Raw genomic sequence first — 24,425 nt, forward strand, 5'->3', positions numbered from 1 at the left:
TTCTTCGTAATTATTTTAATTTGATTATTGTGAGTTAAATCAAAGCAGAGTAATAAATTGCAGACGAGAGTTACAGATAAATATTAAATTAATTATATAATTAATTACCATTTATATTAATAATATAATAATAATAATTAATTACACTAATTATACAATTAATTGAGCAACATTAAAACATTTCATAAGATAATAATCGAATTTAAAAGGAGTTGAATTGAAATCCAAAAGTACTGAATTGGAGTCAGCTAAAATATCTTTATAAAAAAATATATGTTTGTAAAATTTTAAGAATGATGGGTTTGTGCTTCCGATTCACTTCATTTAATACATAATTTTATTAATTCGCAATAGATTAATGTTTATTTTTAAATTCTATTTAATAAATTCATTGAAAACAACATTCACTACCTCTATTTTGGGATAAGACAAAAATGCCGACATGTGCCTTATTAATTCGGAGATAACAATTTCGTTGATAATATATTCCTTTGCGGTTATTTGAACCGTGAAACTATCTGATTACATAAAATATAAACATTCGTAATAAAAACAATTTTATAATTATTCGTGTGGAACCATTCGTATCGCACATTATGCAGGGATAAACTTTCATCGCATAAAAATATAAAATACATTAATGTTATTTCGTATACGATTTTAATTACTCTGCCAACGTATGCCAAAATACATACGTCGTCATTTTCTAGCTGAACGTTAGTTGAGAAACATTTCTCGCGGAAACTTTTTTACGTTATTGCACCTAAAATTATCGTAATGTCGCAAATCCGGACTCAGGAAATATGCCTATAGCAAAGCTTAAATCTCGACAGGATGCAAGTTGTTTTCTTTAATTTGAAACGGAATTCTTATGCACAATTATTATAAAAATCTCATGCTCATTTCTTTTCATATTTCGTTACTTAATAAGCAATCTGTTTTCTGTTTTATCACGATTGATCTATAATTTTGCGTTGCTCTACTTTTTTTATAGCATAAAAATGAAAGACTATATTGCATAATATCATTATGTACGCGTGTGCTAGGAGAGATTTTATATAATTATGTAAAAAACTAGATAGAGAAAGAAAAATAAAGTTGTAGTAGTATATAATATGTATATAATTTTCGCACACTACATGTCCATTGAATTTTACGTTATTTGATTAGCAAGATAGTGCGCAATTTCACACATACTATAACATTCAATAATATTAATGTGATTATATAGCTTTTGCTTTCCCTTCCTAGATTTTCATCGATCGATACTTTGCGGGATTCATTATGAGAATATACATCTCTCTTTTTAATTTTCATGCACCGCAATTTTTATAATTCAAGTATACGTATACGTATACTTGAATTATATAATAAAAATTACGATGCATGAAAATTAAAAAGAGAGATGTACGTATGAGAAGAGAGTGATTTTACTTTTAATTAAATCTTTTATAAATGAATTTAAGGCACAATCATCCAATTATTCCTTCCAATTGTTTCGCAACTTGCAGAAACGTATTAATCTGTAATTACATCATTGTGCACGCATCGCGATATAATATTCAACCGCGTTATTTTCGCCAAGTGCAACATTACACAGCAAAGTAGTTACGGGAAACTGAATCGTGACGGCGCAATTTCCCTCGCGTTTATATCTCAGACGAGAAGAACAAAAAGCTTCGCACGGGAAAATCGCGCTCACGTGAGGCGATCGGCAAAAGTAGCTAGGTAAGTAGGTAGACCGCGCGCGAAAGTCGATGTACTTTTACATTGCGCCGGTAGCGATGCATAAACACGATACTGTATCACGGAAGTGCTCATAGTCAGGTAATGCGTAATCGTGGTTATTGCATTGCGAACAGCAGCGTTGGACGTGCCGTGATATTACGACACCGTTCGCGCATACGACTACGATCTTTCCGATCTTCGGTAGAAAAGCTTCCAAAGCTTTCCCGCGGCGCATAAATGAAAAAAAAACGAAGGAGGAACTGATACGACGAAAAGAGAGAAAGATTAATGCATGCTCTTATAAAACACGCGATACTTGTGTGTGGTTTTACACTTGAATTGATCTTTCTTTAAATCTTTTTTTTCTTATTCCAAGTTAATTATTGATTATGATAAATAATAAAAAAATAGATCTTTTTAACATTTTTATTAATTTATATTATTATTATTTATATTAATTTTAATTTTATTTTATTTTAATTATTATTTATTTATTTTTATTTTATTAATTTATATTATTATTATTTATATTATTTATTTCTTCTATTTTTTCTACGTAATTATTAAGCTAAAAGATTTTATCATATCTAAATTTGTACTGTAGCGAAATTATTAGGAGCAACTTACTTGAAAAGATTATTATGATGAAAAAAAATATCGGTCGAATGTTTCACTATCAATCAACTCTTGAACGACGATAAAAGGAATTTGATCTTTCGTTTTTATCACGTAATATGCAGTTTACTGAAGATATTCCACTTCCTATGAAAGTTAAATTTATAGTTTCGCCGGACAATAGAGATTGTTACTTTAACGATAAGTTTAACTACGTTTTTTTGCGGCGTACTTTATAAGAATTCTGCGAATTTACCTTCGATATTACGCAAGAGGTATTAAGGTAACAACTTTATTGAATTATGTTAGACTATTTGTGCCAGGATATTACTTATATCTATCAATTGCGACTTTTCTGCGAATCGATATATTATTGTTACTAGCGTAATTAGGAAAAGCGACACAGACCGAATGGAACTTTCAGACATTGTGACTATTTTCTGCAGTCTAAGATTAAACGTTCAAGTTGAATATAAAATTGTGGTTTGTGGTTAATGTTGGATGTGGTTAGTGCATTTGACTGGTCTGATTAAGTAGGTAGAAAGAAGTATTATATGTGTGTATAGTGATATTAAATTGAAGAGAAATACACAAGGAAATACACATATATACCGCAATTATTGTACCAAAAATAATGCATGTGATGCATCAACTACAAATTAAATATAAAAACGATTTTGACAATTTCCATAAATAAATATTATAAATACAATAAAGATATTAATATATTGGATATTATTTTATATATTAAATTAATTTTTTTTATAAATCTATAAAATAGCGAAATATCTCTAAGATATTTTGGCATATACATGTATAAGTTTTAACAGAGAAATATATATAAAAGTATATAATTTTCACAAAAAAAAATAAGAATATTATTTAAAAAACATAAGACTATTTTAATTAATTTTTCCAGAATAATCCGAATTCGCGACTCACTGATATATTAAATAATATATACATTGAATTATATACATGTTATCAGATTTTAGATAATTGTTAATAACATTATTTCCAAATATTCTAATTCCGATGAGTTTTACTTAAATTAATAAAAAGATATAAAACATTAAAACTTTAACGTAGGTAAATGAAAATATATGAATATGTAAAGATATTAAATATTATAGTAAAATTTTTTTTATCAGTATAATGGAATAAATCTATTTATATATTATATATTGTGTAATTGCAAGATTTATTGAAGTTCCAAGTTTGACAGTCATAATTGTAACTATGCAAAAATACCATAGATTACATTTAAAAGCCAATTAGAACCGTTCCATTTTACTAGTTTATTATAATTTATTCTTTTTTCACTCTTTAGGATTTACTTCCGTATTTCGGATCGATACCATGGTAATTTACTCTTGGCTGCTCGGCTAACCTCAGATTTATTACTATTTCGCACGTACAAGAATTAATGTGCAATTTACCTATGATCAATTTCTAATTGCACGTAATAATAGACTCAGATATATCGTTCGCTTTTGTATGAATTTATTGCATTTATTATTTATTTACAACGCTTGTATTATATGAAATAATGTAAGTATTTACGCAATAAAAATTAAAAGAAATACATATGTGATTTTACATTATATTTTACATTAAACGAAATTATGATCATTTTCTTTTTCTGTGTTTTCATTTTTAATAATATGTCAAGATATGATGTTTGTTGTTAAATAAATATATAAATGAAAGATCTGAGGCAATAAATAATAAGAAAAATATGAAATGTACGTATAAGTGTACGTAATTAAACTTCTATAAGATATGTTATAAATGTATATTTATTTAATTAATCGAAAATTCATAGGAAGAATAATCCATAATTAATATGAGTATGAAATGATGTTAATGAGAATTACGTGCATTATTTCATTGCATTTTTATTTTATAAGATATATGATCGGTAAAAGATAATATAAATTATATAATAAACAGTTATACAATAAATGTAATCAGAACGATCTTATTATAAGCTGAAATAAGTAACTTATATTAATAGTATTATTCAATATGCTCAGTATTCATTAAATATTGAAACATTTTTATTTGATTATCATTTTACAAACATTTTATTTGATTATGAAAGATAATCAGCATTCGCTTTTTTTTCCATTTCTTTAATTAATTTCTCGAATTTTTTCTCTTTAAGATCATCAAATTTTATTATAGAAGCACAGACTTGCTAGGAACGATGAACTTCGGATTACATTCTTGACAATATCAATATTATGTTGGCGATCACTTTCCCGTGCAAACAAGCGATGATATCGGTATACATGACGGTATAGAAAGGATTTCGGTATTTCTTTTGCGGTGGGGAAAATATATCAAATGTGTGTTATGCATTTCATAGTTTATGAAAAGTTAAAATATTACATACTTTCAGATTTTTTAGAAGTTTATGTTCAAATTCATTAACTTTTTTATTAATACACGATGCATTAGCACGCACATATTAACTAGTATCGCTGAATCGCAATTGTACACATTTTATCGATGCATTTTCGCGAAGAAACGGAGGATAGTACGGAAACCACAAAAGTGCACACAATGCAATAACCATCATTTTCCGTCTCAGCCAGCCGTGCCGTTTCTCTATTCTCGAGATTTCTCTAATTGGGCGCGATAAAATCGCTACATAAAAACTTATTAACGGCGCAACGAATGCGTGAAATCTTATTAACGAAAGTCCGTAAAAATCGATCGGATTTCGCGCTTGCATAAAATTGCCGTATAAAGTCGCGATTTCATAACCGATTACAAGCGTATATTGTACTTATATCTACATCTATCATGATGGGAAGTATTTGACGTAACGCTATCATTCAATAATTTGTGTCGTCAACATCAAAGTCCTCATTATTTTCTCCATTTGTCGAACAGATGTTCGTAACTGAGGTTCGTAACTGAGGCTAGCATCGAGTCATGAGTAAGTAGTTTCAAATCACAAGAAGCAAAACTTGCGTAATCGAGACGTTAAGATATACACGCGTATAATTTTATTTCACCATGATAGTATCACATTCAAAAGAAATGCGGCAGAAAGTTGATCGATTATCAGGCGAATCAATATAACAATCCTTTTCAGACAGTTTTCATATCGAGAATTAAAAATAAATATAATGTGCAACAATTTGATACGTTGGGTTCACTATATGATTGGCTTATCTGTAACAATGGACAGAAATCAGTACTTTTATGATTATTATAATACTATAGCGTTTACTATCTTCCTTTCTTTTTTTCTTTCTCTTCTCTTCTCTCTCTCTCTCTCTTCAAGAATGCTAAAGAAGCAATCGTACGCGCTTTTCTTGAATGGTCCGCCACTTAGCGAACGAGATATTGCATCATGGTTGAACGAAACAGCAGAGTCACTGTACACATTTACATATTATATAATCCGCATCTTGACTATGTTGGATATTTATAAATATAAATACGCATCTCGATTTATTTTCGTACGCACGGGTGTTTCATGACTGATATAAGAAATCTCTTTCCCCTTTTCCGCACGAACTTCCTAGGCCATTAATTATCATTACTCGACACACGCAGCGTGTTGGATAACGGGATTTGCTCATCGAACGACCGCATGTCTCGATCGATCGCATAATACATTTTAGCGAGAAGATAAATTTAGTCTTCTCTCTCTCTCTCTCTCTCCCTCTCTTTCTCTTACGATGTCTGCTCTATCTCATAGAATGTCAATGTTTCTCAGCGTTCACGTTTCTCTAAACCAATCACATATACGATATTGAACACATTGCGTGACCAATCGATTTGCGCGATCGTAACGGTACTAATAAAGCATAGCTCACCCATAGCGAAAGTCACTCACTTGCAACATCTAAACAAAGGCATGCCATCGTCGTATGCAATTTTGCCGAATTGCATCGTTTATACGTAACGAGCAAGCGTGACGATCTCTCTCGACCCAGGAGCCGACTTCCCTGGATGTTAAGATCGCGAATCATTTACGACTCGCCGCTTTCAATTTCTAGTTTAGCACGCGCGACGGAAGCAGACTCGGCACGCGGAAATGAGTCCAGGGTGTGGCGAAACGATGCTGCTATCGGATCATACGCTATCGAAACCGCAATGAAAGTAAGGCGCTAGGGAAAAGGAAGAGACCCGCGAGAGAACAAGTCGACGACGATGGAGGTAAATGTCTCTCGTGTGTCTCGTATCTCTTGGGCGGGCTTGTTTTACGCGGTAACCACATATTAACGAGACATCCTATCGTCGGGACGAGTCATGCCGCCGCAGAATGGATCGTGCATAATGGTACCTAAGATGTATGTAGTCGGAGGAACTTGTATAGCCAAGGTACAGGTCTATTACCGTGGGAGGCAATTAGGTTTGCGTTCTATTACCATAGTTATCTAGCTATAAGATGGACGCTGTGTGTGCTGTGTATTGTACCGCATAATACGAAAGGAAAGTTTGATCTGGTACAAACTTGGAATCGCGAAAGCGAACGCAGTGGCGACATTATTCGCGTGCGTGCGAAACTTTTATGGAAAAAAATATGAGGAAGTCTATTAATCTCGACGATGTCGGCACGATATTTGAATTCAGTTACATTTTACATAGAATATTCCATAGAATTTTTATGTAGAATTACCCCCAATTAGATTAGCGATTTAATTGGGAAATGCGACATTCTAAGGACATGATTGATTTAGTCAGTCGCTTGCATATAATTTATGCCCAGATTTGTTTGGACATTTCAAAAGACAAACATGATTATAATGTTATATTAGATATGTGACCGAATAAAATGAGAGGTTTAACATTTTGCATCCGGTCCTACAAGTCACAGGTTGTCCTTGAAGCATATATAAATTGAAAGTGTTCATTTAATCATTTCCATACTAGTTTGCATAGTAGGAATTCGTAGTAGATATATAAAAATCATGTATTTCGGAACACGTTATATACCGCATAATTAGATCAAACTCGAATGCAAAGCAACTATCTAAGACACCGTACGTCATACGAATATTTCTGTCGATTAATTCTGATAATATCGAATAAGTGTCGTAAAGGTAGTGCGTAAGCAACGATGTGTCGCAATCGCATAATGTTTAGCAATAGCTCTTTTGCGATTTTTATTGTACATACGCTACGTCTCAGAAACTATCGATGCAGCCCTGAACAACCGTAGGTTAGCAGCAGTCGGGAGTAAAAAACGACGCAATTGGCTTAACGATCGTTGGCCGAATCCTTATGACGCAAGACACGCATACGTCGCGCATGGTGGCGCGTGATGCGTGTGTCGAAAGGCGAGATTAATTTAAAGAGAGAGGCGAGAGGACATTTGCAGGGGAATATTTACCGCTTCGGCGCGCAATTTTCGCGCGCTTTGACATTTACTTCTTACGCTTATCCCTCTCGCGTTGAACGTTAGAACGCATTTACTTTAACGATCCCTACGCTTGTGTTTTTCCAGTGGTACATACATCGTTTACGGTAAAACAGGTGTATTTCTCTTCTCGCGTAATATCAACGAGTGAAAGTTCCACTCGCAATTCTTCATAATCGCGTAACGTGTCAGACTCCCCGTCGTCTTTAAGCCTTCCCTCATACTCTCTCGATATTAGTTTCGTAAGCAATCATTACGTACAAAAGAATACTTTATTCGTGTTTACATTTACAGCGTGTATAGTACAATCCGAGGATGGGATCACAATAAAATAGAATATTGATGCGTCGCATTATTATTATTTTTTTTTTTTATTAGAACGATGTAATCGCTCTGTCGGTCGCTCCTCGATCTCTCGATGATCGAAAGCTTCCTCGTCTCGCATCGCGTGAGACAAAGGAGGACGACGCAAGTCCTTGCTTCCTTCCTACAATTTTGTCTCAATGGTATCCGCCGAAATCATGTCCGCCAAGCTCGAAACTGCCGCCGAAGTCATGTCCGCCACCGAATCCGCCGCTGAAGCCGCCTTCGTCGTGACCTTTAACGACCACGGGATAGGGTTCTTTGACGACCACGGGTACTTTGACGGGATAGGGAACTGGTTTCGCTATTTCGACCGGAACCTTGACTGGCACCTTGACTGGATAGGGCACCTTGACGGGTACCTTTACGGGCACCTTGACTGGGTAGGGCACCGGTTTCTCTACCGGATAGGGCACGTGCTTCGTGACCTCTACCGGGTATGGTTGCGGTACGTGGACCGGATACGGGCGGTCGACGGGTACTTTGACCGGCACCTTTACCGGATAGGGCACATGCTTCGTGACCTCTACGGGGTACGGATGTGGTACTGGTACATGCTTCGTGACTGTCACCGCTTTGATGTGATCGGTAGAAATTATTTCGCCGCCACCTTGACCGCCGAATCCGCCACCTTGACCGCCGAATCCGCCACCGTGACCGCCGAATCCGCCATCGCCGAAACCGCCCCCGAAACCACCGTGATCGCCCAGGCTCAGTTCCAATCCGCGCTTTGACTTCTCATCCTTTGGCTGAGCGCTGGATTCAGTTTTCTTCGCCTCCTCGGTCTTCTCAGCTACGACCGATAATACTAGGCCGCATAAGAGTATTACCTGCCGGAAGAAAGGAAATATTTGTTCCTGTTCTGAATTTGTAAATTGTAATGATAAATGTGATCTTAGAATTTGTATTGTATGAAGTACGAGATACAGCGCTATGCGACATGCATAGGCTTCGTTGTAATTTGCTTTGCTAATGCTAACATGAGATTTCATGAGAGATCTTATCGTGTATCTTGCATCAACGATTTATCCGAGTTCCGAATGCCTTGTAAAATGAGATAATATAGCCCTTAAATATGTAAACAAATTAATTCTATAATTTTATTTAATCATAATATTAGCAGAACATTTTTAATGACAAGAGCATTAAATCTACTTTTCAAAATTGTTTCAGAGATTTAAAAAAAAATTAAAATATTTTAAAATAAAATATTTTAAAGTGATTCAAAATTTAGAATAAAATATAATTATTATTAGGTAAATCCGAAAATGGATAATTGCTATATAAATCTAATCTCTCTGAAATTTTTGGAGATGCAACGTTCTCTATATCCTGACAATATTTTTAAAAACAATGGACATGCAAAGAGAATATTTAATAATTTCTGTCGTATGTCACGTACAAATCCGCAAATAAAAATCTGCCTACTCATTACATCTAGTAGGAAACGAGTCATCGCGCTTAGAAATATGTAAGAGACTGCAACGTATTGCACGACTCGGCCGAATGTACGGCTCGTGCTTCTATAAGCGGTAATTTGAACGGCTATCTTACTGGACTACTCACTTTCAGCTTGTCGGTGCTGTTCATGTTGGTCGGTAGTGAGCACACACTGGTACCGCTATCGTCTACCCTCGCTTTTATAGGGGACGCAACGCTCTGCCCGCTGGGCAACTCGAGCGTGCCGATGAAATTGTCGGCGGGTAGGAAGTCAACAGGAGAAGAGGAAGACAACGCCGTCGTGGGCGATGCTTTTCTCCGTCTGCCTTTGTCTTCGCGACTGTTTTCTCTTCGTTTTTTTTTTCTGGATTGTTTTGTCGCATTTTCGAGTTCGTTTGACTCTGGACAGAAACGTATTTCTGTAACGCAAAGCGAAAAAAATCCGAATTATTCGCTACACTGATATTAAATTTTTACTCAGCGATAGAGTAGTATATGCAAGTAGTATATGGAATCTTTTAGTTAATATCAAATATACTCTCATTCGATTAGACATATTTTTGTTTTGTGTATTTTAAAACTTGAAAAAATATTGTTTATAAAAAATCAATAAGTTTTAAGATTAATTATTAACTTAAATACATATGCTATTTTTTATCAGATGCTTTAAAATTTTATGAATTATAAATAGAAACTTGAAATACAAAGCATATTTAATTAGTTTTCATATGTTTTCTTTATGAGCAAATCATTTTTTTATTCTCAATATTCTAATTAATATCTGATTTCAGGAAAAATTTATTAATATATTTTACATTTATGCATAATCAAAAACTTTTTAATTATAAAACAAATCAATGCATTGAAATGATTTACAGCGATAAATAATGCAATTTTATGATTGATTTTTTTCTATTAATTTGATTTAATTGACAATGTTTTTCTGTGTTTCCATGTTTGCCGAAAGCTTCATCAATATTAAGAGCTTAATTAATTTAAGAGGCAAAGAATTGGAATTTTTTGATGACACGAAAATGCTTTTCCTTACTCGTTTTTTTTCTCTTCATCGTCCGAATATACGAGCGCGTTGGAACATTTACATTTACCAACTTTTTTTCTCTCTTTCGAATTTAATATACCTCGCCTCATTTCCATGCTCATAGCATGTTCAACCAGCGTGTTATCTCTTTCCTACGCCGTTTCATGCGCCGTGACATTTGTCGCTGAGAAGAAGATAATATCACCACTGGCCGTGAAATTAAAAAGAATGATTTGAAGACGCTGACCGCCACTACCATCGTCGTTTTAGGAAGTTGGAACTCGTTAACGCGGTCGGGCAAAATTCACGCATGTTAGAAATGGTTTTTTAGCTGGCCGAGAACGTAGAAACTCGGTATCGTAGAAGCTCGATATATAACAATGGCGCGATTTTTGGTTTATCACACGTAGTTCCCCCGGGTACAGTTAATCTCGGAATGACTTTGTACCTCGATCTCGGCTGGTTCGAAGGGTGTTAGAATATTCGCGTATCCATGGTTTATCAGAGTTATCGGCACGAATAAATTTCCATACATCTGAATTTGTATTTCCATATTTGAATCCGAAAATATTGATTTGACTCCTAGCTTTGGATAGAGCGTGTTTCGAGAGGTTCCCTCCCTTTCGATTGGTTGTCGACCTACAACGAAAATCGGGGGAACGATGTATGCAATGGTTTTCACTTGACCTATACTCGGGGATTAAATTGTTTTTGATGAATTTATAGTGATTCACTGAAGACCACAATCTGCTCGCGCTGCTGCTTGTCGACATGCTATGCCGAAAGCCGATAATTGACAGTTTCGAATATATCAGCATGTTCAAAAAAATTTTTTTCTTGTAAATTAAGAGTTTTATAAGATATTGAGGGAGGATAGGATATTGTGGAAGAGAGAGATTGTCTCCAATTAATTAAAAATTCTTTTCTTTTAATATTTTTGTTTCGGAAAAGATTCTTGAAAGGTATAAATCATATGTACAACATTGAACGATAAATAAATCGATACGCGATAATGAACTTCATTGTTATCTAATCGGTTTGTTGTATAAGCGCGACAATCTGTTAATTAATGACATGCGCTAAGACACCGGGATGACTAGTTTTCTGCGGTCGTTTCTACTCTGACTATTTACTGCGTATTTTCATCAAGCAGCGACAATATATCCGTGTAAGTTGATCGGTAATTATTGATTAACAAGTGTGTCATATTGTGAAGTTTTAATTAAACACTTTAAATAACTTTTTTCAATATATTATTAACGAATTACGATATAGCTGCAAATGCATATGATAAATTTATGCTATTCACGATATTCAATTGCTAATATTATTAATATGTATATATCTATGAGCATACTAATCTTATAACATTAACATAATGTAATACATTATGTTAATAATGCAGTACATTTATTTTGCATTAATAATATAAGTATCATTGATGTAACATTGTATTACTTTGATGCGGTTCAATATTGAAATGATTCTAACATGAAGGCTACAACTTTAACGAGGTTTGTTTTTGATATTTTTATTCGTCCAAGGGTGGCAATACAATGTATGATGCTCTCATAACGCGTTAATTGAGTCTTTCTCAAATTAAACTTTTCTGTGTACTCTTATTGTGTCATAAGTGCCTTTGCGCGAAGTGTTATTATGTTTGGAATTACGTGTACACGAACCGCATGATTTTAATTGCGAAGTTATTCGCTCGAAAGTTTCTCTGCAGTAGGAATAATATCAGGAAGCTATTTTCACAGGCCGCTATAAGAATACTAAGATTAAATCTATCGCAGTGAAAACCAACCTTTATTATTATTCTTTTTCTTTTCTGTTCGACCGATTGTAGTGACTTCTTAACATTACGTATACGGAACTTCGCGAAGTGAACTGGCCGATTATCTTTATTACCGGATACAATGCATGCGATAGACGCTTGCATCGAAGGTGGCCATATTGATGATACATTTTCTACCGATTTCTTAATATTTATGCAGATTACAATTATGTAAATTTTGATACATGCTTCTTATCACTAATATAAGTGCTTTTTCGCGAAGCCACGAAAACCGCTTTTGATCTCACACGGCGCAATAAGCCGAGCTCGTGTACACCATATGCAAATTATTCCTTTGCACGCGAGCACCTGCGCCTAATGTCAACTTAAATATCTGCGTATATTCTCCCTTCTCTCTCCTTCAGAGTTCATTAGAAAAATATAGAGTCCACACGTTATTAATTTACGCAGCACGGGATTTTTTTTCGGTGGCCTCGTTCGCGTAAAACGTAAATTGATTGCAATTGCGAAAAGCCACAATGTCCCGAGACTGCGAAGCAAACTTTCAATTTGCGATTCTTATCTTTCTTGAAGTATTTTTTTGACATTCAAGTTGCTTAAACTTTTTATATCATTGAAAGAGGTGACGACGAAATGGCATAAATACTCCCTAAGTGCACTGACGGATTTTCGCGCACTGTCTACGGTGAGGACAGGCGTCGTCGACAGGATTTTCGCGTAGTCTGCATTTCTGCTTCACCGACCGCAAAGTGTAACCTTATGCAATAATGGGAAAGGCTTTGGAGTCGGCCAGACCGCGGCTCTCATGAATATATGGATAGATGTTCTCGCTCAAGGTGTTTATCAAACCGTTTTCTAGTTACGTCCTTTCCGCTTCTGAAATATTCTCGGCCCTTCAAACATAAACATAATTTGCGCTCTACAGAGATGAAAGAGATTTTTAGTTCTTTCGTTGTCTCTCTCTTTCTCTCTCTTCAACAGTATCGTAACTATTTTAGTTTCTTCGGAAAAGTGGATATTTCTCGTGTATTGATATGATTAGTTATACATTTTTATATTTGCTTGTGTTTAAATCGGTTTCTTCTATTATACATGGTAAAACAAATTATAATTATAATTAGTAAATATACATGTAATAATATACATATATATACATGTAATAATATACAATAAATAAATATGCATGTAATGTAATCTTATACATAATTAGCTTTCGAGATATCTTAAATTTTTTATTTTTATTTATTTGTCAAATTATATATACACTAATAGGAATATTTGTTTATTATTCTTAGAAATAAAACAAGAGACTTTAAATTAAAAATCAAAATAAAAGTTAAAATAAAATTAACTATTTCAAAAGCTGTAAGTAAAAGAGTAGCAAAAATTGATCGTATAAATTATAAATTAAAAAGTAAGTTTATAAGTAAAGAACTTATTGAGAGAAAGATTGTACTGGATATAAAATACTTTATTGAGCTATTAAAAAAATGCAATTGAATAAGAAATTTACTTTCTCTTTCACTCGTATTTTTCTTGTTTAGCAAATTACAGTATAAGTATAATATAGAGAGGCATATATGGCATAGGTGCTATAGATATTATATTATATATATTATATATATAGAGTCTAATATTTATATCATTAAATCACAGTTTTAGAAAAAGACGATTAAATCGATTATATAAATAAGTAAAGGGTATATTTAAAGCGGACTATGATTTTAATCAACTAATTATAGAGAGGTAAAGATTATCACATTATATGCAATATATATATTGTATTTATTTAATTTACGTGCATTCTAGTTGAGAGTTCAACATATTAAATAAAAGTCCAACACGATTAAATGAATTTGTAATGAGCATATCCTCATTAAACGAAATCCGTACTAACCGATACATGGAACAATTGTTTACTGAATAATGCAAATGCTTACCATGTATTGAAACTTTGTGATGGTTTGTGCGAAATATGAATATTTGTTTAATATGCGTGTTGCGCTCCATATAGCTTATAATTATATGATCATTATACAGATTTATTCAACGAAACATGTAACTGCGTAGTTATTAGATTATTTTATACAAAATATTATATAAGTGAGACCTTTTACAAAGACGTCATTAAATGCGTTTACCTAGAATTACGTTGATTCATCTAGTGGCCAATAAAATGCCACGTGGGAATGATACAAGAGAGTTACGTTTAATGCCAAAGTATTCATGTGAATCGATTATGAAAGTAGTTTTAATAAAAAGTTGCTGCGCGTGAATGACTTTAAGCAGTGGCACATGTCTTTGTAAGATCCGAGAACGGTATATTAGAATCCGAGTGTCAAAAAAAATGAGAAAGATATCGCTTTTATTTCGACATTAGATGATTCACACGTTACGTTAACGACACGGTTGACTGACAATCGAAAAACTTTCGATTTCCTTTATATATGTATTTATATAAAATATTATAAAATATATAAAACTAGACGACAAGGTAACTGAAAAAACAACAATAGCGCGTTGATTACCTCATAAGTGAGTGTGTTGAAACGCGCGCGCAAATGTTCACATTGTCTTTTTGACGATCATCAACGTGTGCACCATCGACTACATTATTGCCAAGCATTGTAATACTTTAACAACTTCCTTTGCGCATTGCGAATTTACTTTTTAATTAAACGGGCATCGAGCATGATGCCGGGATACAAAATGCGCGCACGTGTCCGCGACATACGGAGAAAGTCTAATCGTCGCATCGTCTCGCGCGCGCATTATCATTTTACGCTACATGAATTTTGTCGTTTAATTAGATTTATGAGGCGGCTCGTAAAGCCAGTCATGTATTAATTAAGGAAGATGTTTTAATGTGATTTAATTTTCGCGAGAGTTATGCGATATCAAAAAGTCTTTCCCGAGTCGTAGCAGTTAATTGCTCAGCGAATCGAGTATATCGATACGAATTACGTCTCCTAAACCGCTTGAGAGGCGTCCTGTGAGTGTCACTAAACCATTTCTCAAGGAAAACGTGCCGACGAGATCGTAGAATTAAATTTAAGATCTCTATCGAGGCGATTACGCGACGACGTCAAATTAAGTCGAACGTCCTTCGTCATATTACCATCCACTTATTTCAGGGGAAAGCATAAGTATTACGAATCATCTAAAAACAGGCTGTGTTACGTATATGTATTTTATATATATATATATATAGCCTCTGAAATTTTTATTATAATTATAATAATATTATAATTATAATATATTTTATTATAATTATAATATTATAAACAATTAAAATAATTCTTTAAAATAATTTTTAGAGACTTTCTTGGAAAAATATTCTTTTTTGTTTTTTTACGAATCACAATTGTATCAATTTACATATTTTTTATCGGCTCGCTTATAAGTATTGAGTTTGCTAATTGTTCCTGCGTAAGGCAACTAGTTCTATCTTGCGTAACGCATTGGGAGCTACGACCGCCGTTATATCCGGTAAAATTTACGAGGTACGAGCAAAAAAGGAAGCAATGGCCGTGATGTTTTTGCCCCGTGGAGGTGAAAGAAGAAAGAAGGAAAGAAAGTCATGGATTAGATCGAAAGGCTCGCGAAAGAAAAGTCGAATCGATCGCAAACTCTGAAATTGCGATTCTTTCTCGGCGAGGGGAATAGTGATTGGAACAGCCTGGAACGACGGGGCGGCGATGTTACGCCGCCCGTATCCGGGCATCCGGCAGTAATCAGCCACGCTGGGGCGGTTAGCCCGTGGGAAAACGGCTTACCGCGCGGTGGTGGTCGGTCTGTTCACCTTAAAGAAAGACCGACGCGGACGAGCGCGATTTTCCGTGGAGTGGGCCAGCGAGCAGTGGGCGAAAGTGCCGGTATATATGCCGCTGATTGGTACGATGCAATCTCAGTGTACACTCCCGAAGGCTACCATGAGCACTTCGCAGGTGAGCTCGCGTTGCTGATAGAGCGGCGCATACCTAGGGTCCCTTTAGGACCTCGCCTCGGAACGGAGAATTATGCACGGGAATTATGAACGATGTATAAGAGGGTCGCGTCACGGGATTTGACGGCGTGAGATCTTTTAGAGATAATCATTGTGTTGTATTTCTGGTGCTGTCGCGCACAGTGTTAAAGTCCAAATTCTTATTACGTGAGATTTTTTGTTTTTCTAAAAGATTAAAAAGTCTTACTAAAAAAATAAAAAAATAATGGGAGATTTAATTAGATATTTCGTATTAATTACGTTCACATTTTGCAAAGTGCGCCGATGTTTGTAATAGTAGATTATCATTTAATTTTTTTATTTTATATATATATATATATATATATATATATATATATATATATTTTGTTTTATTATTTTTTGTTTTATTTATATCTCTTTTATCGCAAGGCATTTTTGTTATCATTTCCAACGATATTTTTAAAGCTCTTCCAAATTGATCAGTCAATTCTAAGGTTGATCGTAAAGGACCGCAATTAATAACGCACGTTTATTCGCAGATTCTCGTGCTCCTCGCCCTTGTGGCGACGGTGGCTTTGGCCACCGAAATCAAGAAGGCTGACAGCAAAGAGAAGGCCGTCGACTCAAAGGATACCAAGAGCAAGCGCGGCCTGGAATTGAGTCTGGGTCATGACGGTGGTTTTGGCGGCGGTTTGGGCGGACACGATTTTGGCGGCTTCGGCGGCGGTGACGGAGGATTTGGCGGTGGTCTCGGCGGAGGCGGCGGAGGCGGCGGAGGTGGTGACGGTGGACGAATCTCCGGCATCACGATTCATCGCGAAGTCTCGGTGCCGGTTCCGGTACCCTACACCGTCGAGAAGAGCGTACCGGTGCCCGTACATGTGCCGGTGAAGGTCCCGGTAGACAATCCGGTACCGTATCACGTTCCGAAACCTTACCCGGTTCCAGTGGAGAAAACCGTAGCAGTCCCTGTCGAAAAACCCGTCCCGGTACCTTACAAGGTACCCGTTAAAGTGCCCGTCAAGGTGCCTGTTCCCTATTCCGTTCCCTATAAAGTACCGTACCCCGTGCACAAGGAAGTGCCGTATCCCGTCAAAGTTCCGGTCGTCGTCAAGGAATCGTACCCGGTTCTGGTACATGAAGGCGGTCACGGAGGCGGTTTCGGCGGTGGTAGCTTCGGAGGCGGATATGGAGGCGGATATGGTGGCGGATATGGTGGCGGACATGAAATCAGTCTGCACCATTGACGATGATCTGATGTCAATTAATACTAACGATGCTCTTGTATATAATAATTGCGGTTCTTTTTTTTACACACGTGCTGTCTTAGCAGAATAAATATTAAATTATTAATACAGTGTTCTGTTTCTCTAAGAAATTTTTCCTATCCTTCCATATCTATTTTATCTGCTTTGAAAATATTAACTCGAAATATAAATATAATTATTTCATAGCAAACGTAAATAATTTTTCTCGATGTATTATTTTAGAAAATATACTGTTTGCTTATTTCTATCGATTTACCTGCGTTACCTTTACATTGCGCAATCATAGCGTGTGACAAAAAATAAATTGTAAATTCAAACGTCTGGCTTGTTAAATCTTACGTAACATACTTGCAAGTTATCATAAGTACGCGACATAAGTGGAATCTTAACTGCTTCCTGTGAAACTAAGCGGAACATATTACAATATGGTTACCAGGGGACATGTGAAAGTATCCGAACCAATCATCATATGGCAGTTACGATTCCAACTACGCTATCAGAAGTGGATGAAGAGCTTATTATCGATCTAGTTGAAGATTATGATAGAATATTGGGTAATCTAGTGATTAGGATAAAATATTAGAAGTGAGTGAGACGAGAGACAAGATGCAGTAGGCAATGTTTATCTCTTTTTTGTCATTTTTTTTAACCGTAAAATATTTGACAGTTTTAAAAAAATTGGCGTGTTTGATTTCTAATCTCTCATTAAAATGCTTTCTTATATAAATTATTTCACATCAATGTTAAACACACGTTTGTACAAATTATATACAGGTGCTATATATTAAAGTTAGTATACGTCTCGCATACCGGTCAGGTTTTGCTTAACCGACGTGCAAGGTAGATTATTCCACAGTCAAGGTTGCCAGAAGAAATAATATCGAGTACTTGCCCTAGGCGATTCATATTCAAGCATATACGGAGAGTGCACGAGTATAGAATCTGCGGAGATTTCTCTCGGTGAGAGAAAACGAGCTACGCGAACGGAAAGAGAACGCGATTTCCGTAATCCTACTTCCTCGACGGTAACATTTCTCAACGGCCAACGGCAGAGACTATCAGCGTTACGTAAATAGATCGATCGATCTTATGTAACTATTATGAAAAGAAAGTAAGAAAGCGCCTTCATGTTAACGAAATCCATAATGATGATATTCAATTCTGTATTGGCAATTTATAGCGGCGTTTCACTCAGCGAGCACCCTAGATATCACTTTTATTTATAATTCGTAAGAGGAGAGATAGGTGTTACATGCGATGTCTTGATCGTTTTATGTCTTTTTTTTTCTAGCTTCGATGATAATCTCGCAATCCAACGTTATGTCAGATCATTTATAAAATTTTACGCTCTGAATATTTTTTAACGCGACGTAAGCGCGTATTGTAATTGCAATATCTTGTTAAGGATCTGAATCTTGGCAAGCTATGAATAACTTACGTTGACCCGAGGCAATCGTTATAACGGTGCATGAATCGGTATTGTAATTTGTCCCTGTTAGGAACTCCTGAATCTTCTATACGTAATCATTATTGTATGTTGCCGTTAACGAAGGAAAGAGAAGATTCAATATCCATAATTTTTCATATGCAATGCGCTATGCAATCCTCATCCTGAAATGAATTATAAATTCAATCTACGAATCTCTTACTTCTGGCCTTATGTCTTTTCAGTCGGATATCATAGACTCGTAATGAGGAACATTTGGAATTTTCTTTATATGTGTATATAATAAATTTCTAAGAAATTTGAGTGTACTAGAAACATAGGTAATAAGCTGAACTGGCAGAACCGGATTAATTTTATCAAATTGTTGCAATATAAAATACGAAATATTGTAAATAAGGTCACATTAAATTAGAATTCCTTTGATTTTCATTTTTAAAATCGTTCTTTTCCTAGAAAATTTATTTTACATATGAAAAAATGATAGATAACGAAAATTCTAGTATTTGCAATTTGCAATTTGCATAATTTGAGATATGCAATTTATATTATATCGCAGATTCGTCATTGAATCAAATTAATGGAACAAATGTCTTGAGGTGCCTTGTCGAAGGAAAAGACAGAAGAAAGATGTTCTTTTCATTCGAGAAGAACGCAAGCGCGACGGGAGGCGTCACGACGTCTCGTCAATCTAACGACATCGCCGCGAACATCCGGCGCTTTAAACATCACCATTTACTCTCACGGTTCGTTAGTTACGTGTCCCCCGCGTCGAAATGGGTTCGTCCATAGAGAGCACAGAGTTTTCCGTCGATACTTGTTGTTTGACGTAAGACATCGTAATTGACTAGAGAAACTTTAATTTCGTTGTACTCGTGAAATCAACTGGTCTATGCGTTTATGTGTCAAGGTGATGAAAATTCGAGATTTCGTTTTGAGATATCAGATTATAATACAATAAATTAAAGTACAATTAAAATGTGATATTTTAAAGTATAATGCAATATATAAAGTATAAAAGTATAATAATCATTAAAAAATATAACAATATAAATCTTATATATCAAGATAAGATATATGTATATTATTGCACTTCCTATTCGCCATATTTCTTTCTGTTAGAGAAATATTATTCTTACATTTCCTACTGCATATTCGCCATTGGTATCTAACGAAGATTTGTTTATTTTATGGTAAAGCAAAATTTTATATTAAGAAAATGTATATAACTGATTCGTTATATTTTTTTTTAAAAATAGAGAAATAATTCTATTAATTATTTTAATGTGAATTAGAGACAGCAAATCAAAAAGTAATTCCAATAAAAGCAATTTTTTGAAATTCAAAGATAAGATATTCTTCTTTCTTTTTAAATTTCTTTCAAATTTTATTACATTATAGTCTTGGGCAATTAGTAAGTAATTTTCTACTTTATGAGGATAGAACTACATTATACCGTGTATGCCGCAATCTCGCTTCGGTGAAACCGCGTAAGGAACTAGCGACCATTAATGTACGTTTCGTTAGACATGCATTGAAGTAAGTGCGCTCTAAATGCAATCTAATAGAGAACTCGCATAATAATACAAAGCAAAAGTGATAAATTACGTAATAATTTATCACTTGATAAATTAATGAGAATTAAAAGACAAAAGCTACTTCATGATTTTTACATAAATAAAAATTTTAAGGAACGATAATATGATAAAAAAAATTATAATGTATTTTTTCGGCTATTTTAAATACGAAAATAAATGTAAAATTTTCACTTATTTATAAACAATATAAACAATGTAAACAACATGATATGTTTTAGAAAGATTAATGCCATTATGCAAAATACGTGATACGTACATTAAGTACATAGTATAACATTCCTCACATATGTTGTCACATTAGCAAATATTCACAGCGTTCTCTTTAGTTTCAATGTTACCTTTACTTTGATGACATAGTCTTGTAATAATGTCTACGTTTTACTTCAAGCTGGTGTTTATGCAGACGTAAATCAAGAAATACGATCCTAAAGATCCTCTCTCTCTCTCTCTCTCGTTTTGTTATATCTTTATTTCGCGTTTCAAAGCAAATATTCCATTATCTTTTGAGACTGTCCATTTTCTTCTGCTTTCTCGTAGGATGTGTTTACATTTTATAAAGATAAATATAACCTCCCAAATCAATTTTATTAGAGTTTAAATAGGAGTTTATTCATCTATCAGAATTAGATATTTAATATATATTTAATAATTATATAAAGTTATTCATAAACAAGAGTAAATATTTTTTAATTTATTATTACTTTATACATTTCGTATTTATATAAAATGACATTTGAAACATGAAAATATCAATAAACATTTTTTATATATAACGAGAGAGAAAGCAAATTAAATGGATAATTTTATTTTCAAGCTAATGATTTTTGTTTCATATGTATGTTTTCAATTTAATAAAAGCTAATTGAAGCTAATAAAAGCCAATCTGCTATCAACACAACTAGTTACTTATGTATCAATTATTTATATGACTAATTACAAATTATTATCAATTACTATTGCAAAGTTTATCGCAATTGAAGAACGATTTGTTAATGAATTGGTGATATAAATTTTAAGTTCTTTCTTTTCTTTTTTTTTTCTTCTGTTCTGATTTGGTTTCATTTGTATATAACGTTACGGATTTTCAAATTAGCATATTCTGATCCTCTTGTATCCTTTTATAACATTTGTGTAGCGTCGACCTTTGCATATGTTCTTCTTTCTTTTTCTTTCTTTTCCTCCTTGTTAAAGCTATTTATCGCTGATTTGAATTTTGCAACAAAAAATACATTCTTGCGTTTTAAACATGCTTCGCTTGTTATCGCTGGAGAGACAAAAAACAACGAAGAGAAAAAGAACTGTGTGAAATAATAAAACAAGTATTAAAACCCGATCGATTTAAAATCAGCACTTATACACACATACACTGAGGTCGCGCTCTTCGTCTTCTTTCTATGCTCTCCTCTTTCCTCCTTCCTCCTTTCTATCGCAACTAATGAGACGTCGACTGGGAAGCCTGCCTTAAGACTGTACCGTTAACTTCCGCTGTATCATAAACGAACCTGTTTACATAACTATAATAGTACAATTATTACAAGTCTATGCTCTCTCTTTCTTCTAGCCTACTGAACTTTTCGCCGTTGTCCTTTTCTCTCGTGTTTTTACTTCCTATCACGTACTTTTTGTTTCTGTCTTTTTCTCGCTGTATTTCTTCCTTTCTATTCTCGCTTCATTTGCATTCTGTTCAGGGATATTGAACACCGGTTATAAAGCGAAACGGTTATTCAAGTGAGCTTACTGATGGTTTTTTATTATCTTCTTATTCAAGTTACAATATACGCATACAGATTATGCAGAAAAAACGTTAAATCTGTTTCTCTTGATATCTCTTATTGTTCCCTGTATTCGATAATAACAATATGAAATCGATCTTCTTTTTCCTCTCTATCCAATATAACTGCTCTTTCGCAAATGTATAAAAGTATACGAAACAGATAAACAAGTGGTTTACAGAAACGACTCTTTCATGAGCATGTTAAGTAACAACCGTTTCTATCATTTATGTACAATATGTACAACGCGACAATGGCTCTTGCCTTTGTAGCTACGATCTGCGGCTTCCAGGCTTTACACAAGCATAAATCATACATTAAGCCTGGTTCATACTAGCAGCTTCATGTTAATGGACGCGTAATGTGCGATCGCTCGATTTCACGGGGCTCACCACAGCTGCTGCAGTAACGGCCGATATCTCGAGACAATGTTCTGTCGAATCGATAACCAAACGGGAATTTGGAACACCCGATAGCTTGATTCGAAGACATTGTAATCCGTTTACGTCCTACATTGTAAATATAATCTATGTGAATATTGTAATATCAGATTCCTTATAAGGAAATATATCTCAAGTTGCGCCTTTTGTCTATGAAATCTGAAATTGACGCTTCAGTAACTTCAAACAATCCGTATTCATCAGGTCTTAATCGCGAAGTTTGAAAGCTATTATAACACACAATATGGGATATAATGTTATAATATATATAGAGATATTCTTGCTTTTTGTTAAAGGAAAATTTCATAAAGTTTGCAGAATAACGGTTTAGAGCGTTAGCCTCAGACGGATTTGTAAATATGAACAATATTAGAGAGTATCCGAGTTCTAAATGTGCCTGAAGAAAGAGAAAGAGAGATGCTGCTGAGGGAAACGACACCTGCAGGGATAGCACTAAAATGAGTGTATTAATGTAATTATTTTAAGAGACTAAATAGATTTCACGTAAATTATTCTTGAATATGTGCGCGCTGTTTACAGCGCAGTGCGTAGTTCGCGATAATGTCTACGAATGAAATTAATGATGCGCTCGGCGTGTATTAATAATGCATATATACACTTCATATATACGATAATTAAAAGATTTACTGGATAATGCGGACAATGCGGCCGCTAAGAGCCACGATGGGTTGGCAGATAGTTTGCCAAATATAATTCACGTATTATATGCAGTAAATGCACATCGCGCGCTCTGCAAGCGCGTAAATGTAGGAGGCGCAGGATGAAAATCGATAACAAATACACTCAATCTATTTAAACATAAGTTTCGACAATTGAATGTTGATAATGATAGCAATCTTTTATTGTCATTAATTAATTATTATGATATAATGAGTACTTTAAAGTGCATACGCACACAGTTTTTAGGTATGCTAAGAAGAATCTCGTATGTTCAGAATTTTACTTCCATGTGCAATCGATGATTAATAATTTTCTATTGTGTAAAACATTCAAAAGAGGTAAAAAGAGATAGTAACAGCATACTATTTGTTCGTTTTGCGATCGTTATAAAACATAATATGTGTCAAATCAAGATAGGCCTTTATTAAAATGCACTCGAGAATGCTATTCAATGCAAAAATTTCCTTCTCTTGTTCTACAGTCATAGCGGTGATCAGTGGCAATGGAAAATATTATTGGCCGTGCATACATATCTCTTTTTCAATGTACAAGTGTTCGACGAATTGGAAAGACTTTTTAATTATTTCCGCGAATGAAGCTTATTATATTACATGAGTATAATCAAATAAACTTCTACTTCATAGTTTATCCAGTTGATCGAGCACTTCTGTAGACTCTTTATCATATGACTTAATTGGATTATCCTCTGGAATCGTAATTATTAAAATTAATTATACTATTTGATTTTGAATAAAAAAAATCTCTTCACAAAAAGTTAATTATTTATGTGAAAATATTTTATAAAATATTTTGAAATATTTTTGCAATATATAGAAGAATTTATTTTTTTGTCTTATAAAATGTAAAAATGTTTTATGAAATATTATGA

General features: G+C 34.2%; 3 protein-coding genes across 3 annotated transcripts in view; 1 reads left to right on the forward strand and 2 right to left on the reverse strand.

Annotated features, from left to right (window-relative positions):
- Nucleotides 1-24,425, reverse strand: part of LOC145976532 (protein phosphatase 1H) — a 74,300-nt gene that overhangs the window by 8,026 nt on the left and 41,849 nt on the right. The window lies entirely within an intron of this gene.
- LOC145976533 (uncharacterized) lies at nucleotides 7,980-9,779 on the reverse strand. The gene is made up of 2 exons (XM_083107693.1): nucleotides 9,656-9,779; nucleotides 7,980-8,919 (listed from the first exon to the last, which is right to left on the reverse strand). Exons 1-2 carry the CDS (start codon nucleotides 9,677-9,679, stop codon nucleotides 8,227-8,229), a joined length of 717 nt encoding a protein of 238 aa, XP_082963819.1. The 5' UTR covers nucleotides 9,680-9,779; the 3' UTR covers nucleotides 7,980-8,226.
- LOC145977129 (uncharacterized) lies at nucleotides 16,216-17,686 on the forward strand. The gene is made up of 2 exons (XM_083108857.1): nucleotides 16,216-16,313; nucleotides 16,873-17,686. Exons 1-2 carry the CDS (start codon nucleotides 16,248-16,250, stop codon nucleotides 17,578-17,580), a joined length of 774 nt encoding a protein of 257 aa, XP_082964983.1. The 5' UTR covers nucleotides 16,216-16,247; the 3' UTR covers nucleotides 17,581-17,686.

The sequence above is a fragment of the Camponotus vicinus genome, unplaced genomic scaffold (genome assembly GCF_025532165.1).
Source record: "Camponotus vicinus isolate PSW18456_S1 unplaced genomic scaffold, iyCamVici1.0 SCAF_9, whole genome shotgun sequence".
In the NCBI taxonomy this organism is placed as follows: domain Eukaryota; kingdom Metazoa; phylum Arthropoda; class Insecta; order Hymenoptera; family Formicidae; genus Camponotus; species Camponotus vicinus.

What these genes read in the sequence shown, in the direction of transcription:
- LOC145976533 (XM_083107693.1), bottom strand. Translation starts at nt 9,679, where the DNA reads ATGAACAGCACCGACAAGCTGAAA. An exon ending in ACAGCACCGACAAGCTGAAA is followed by an intron (nt 8,920 to 9,655) that starts GTGAGTAGTCCA and finishes TTCTTCCGGCAG; the next exon opens with GTAATACTCTTATGCGGCCT.
- LOC145977129 (XM_083108857.1), top strand. Translation starts at nt 16,248, where the DNA reads ATGCCGCTGATTGGTACGATGCAATCTCAGTGTACACTCCCGAAGGCT. An exon ending in CTACCATGAGCACTTCGCAG is followed by an intron (nt 16,314 to 16,872) that starts GTGAGCTCGCGT and finishes GTTTATTCGCAG; the next exon opens with ATTCTCGTGCTCCTCGCCCT.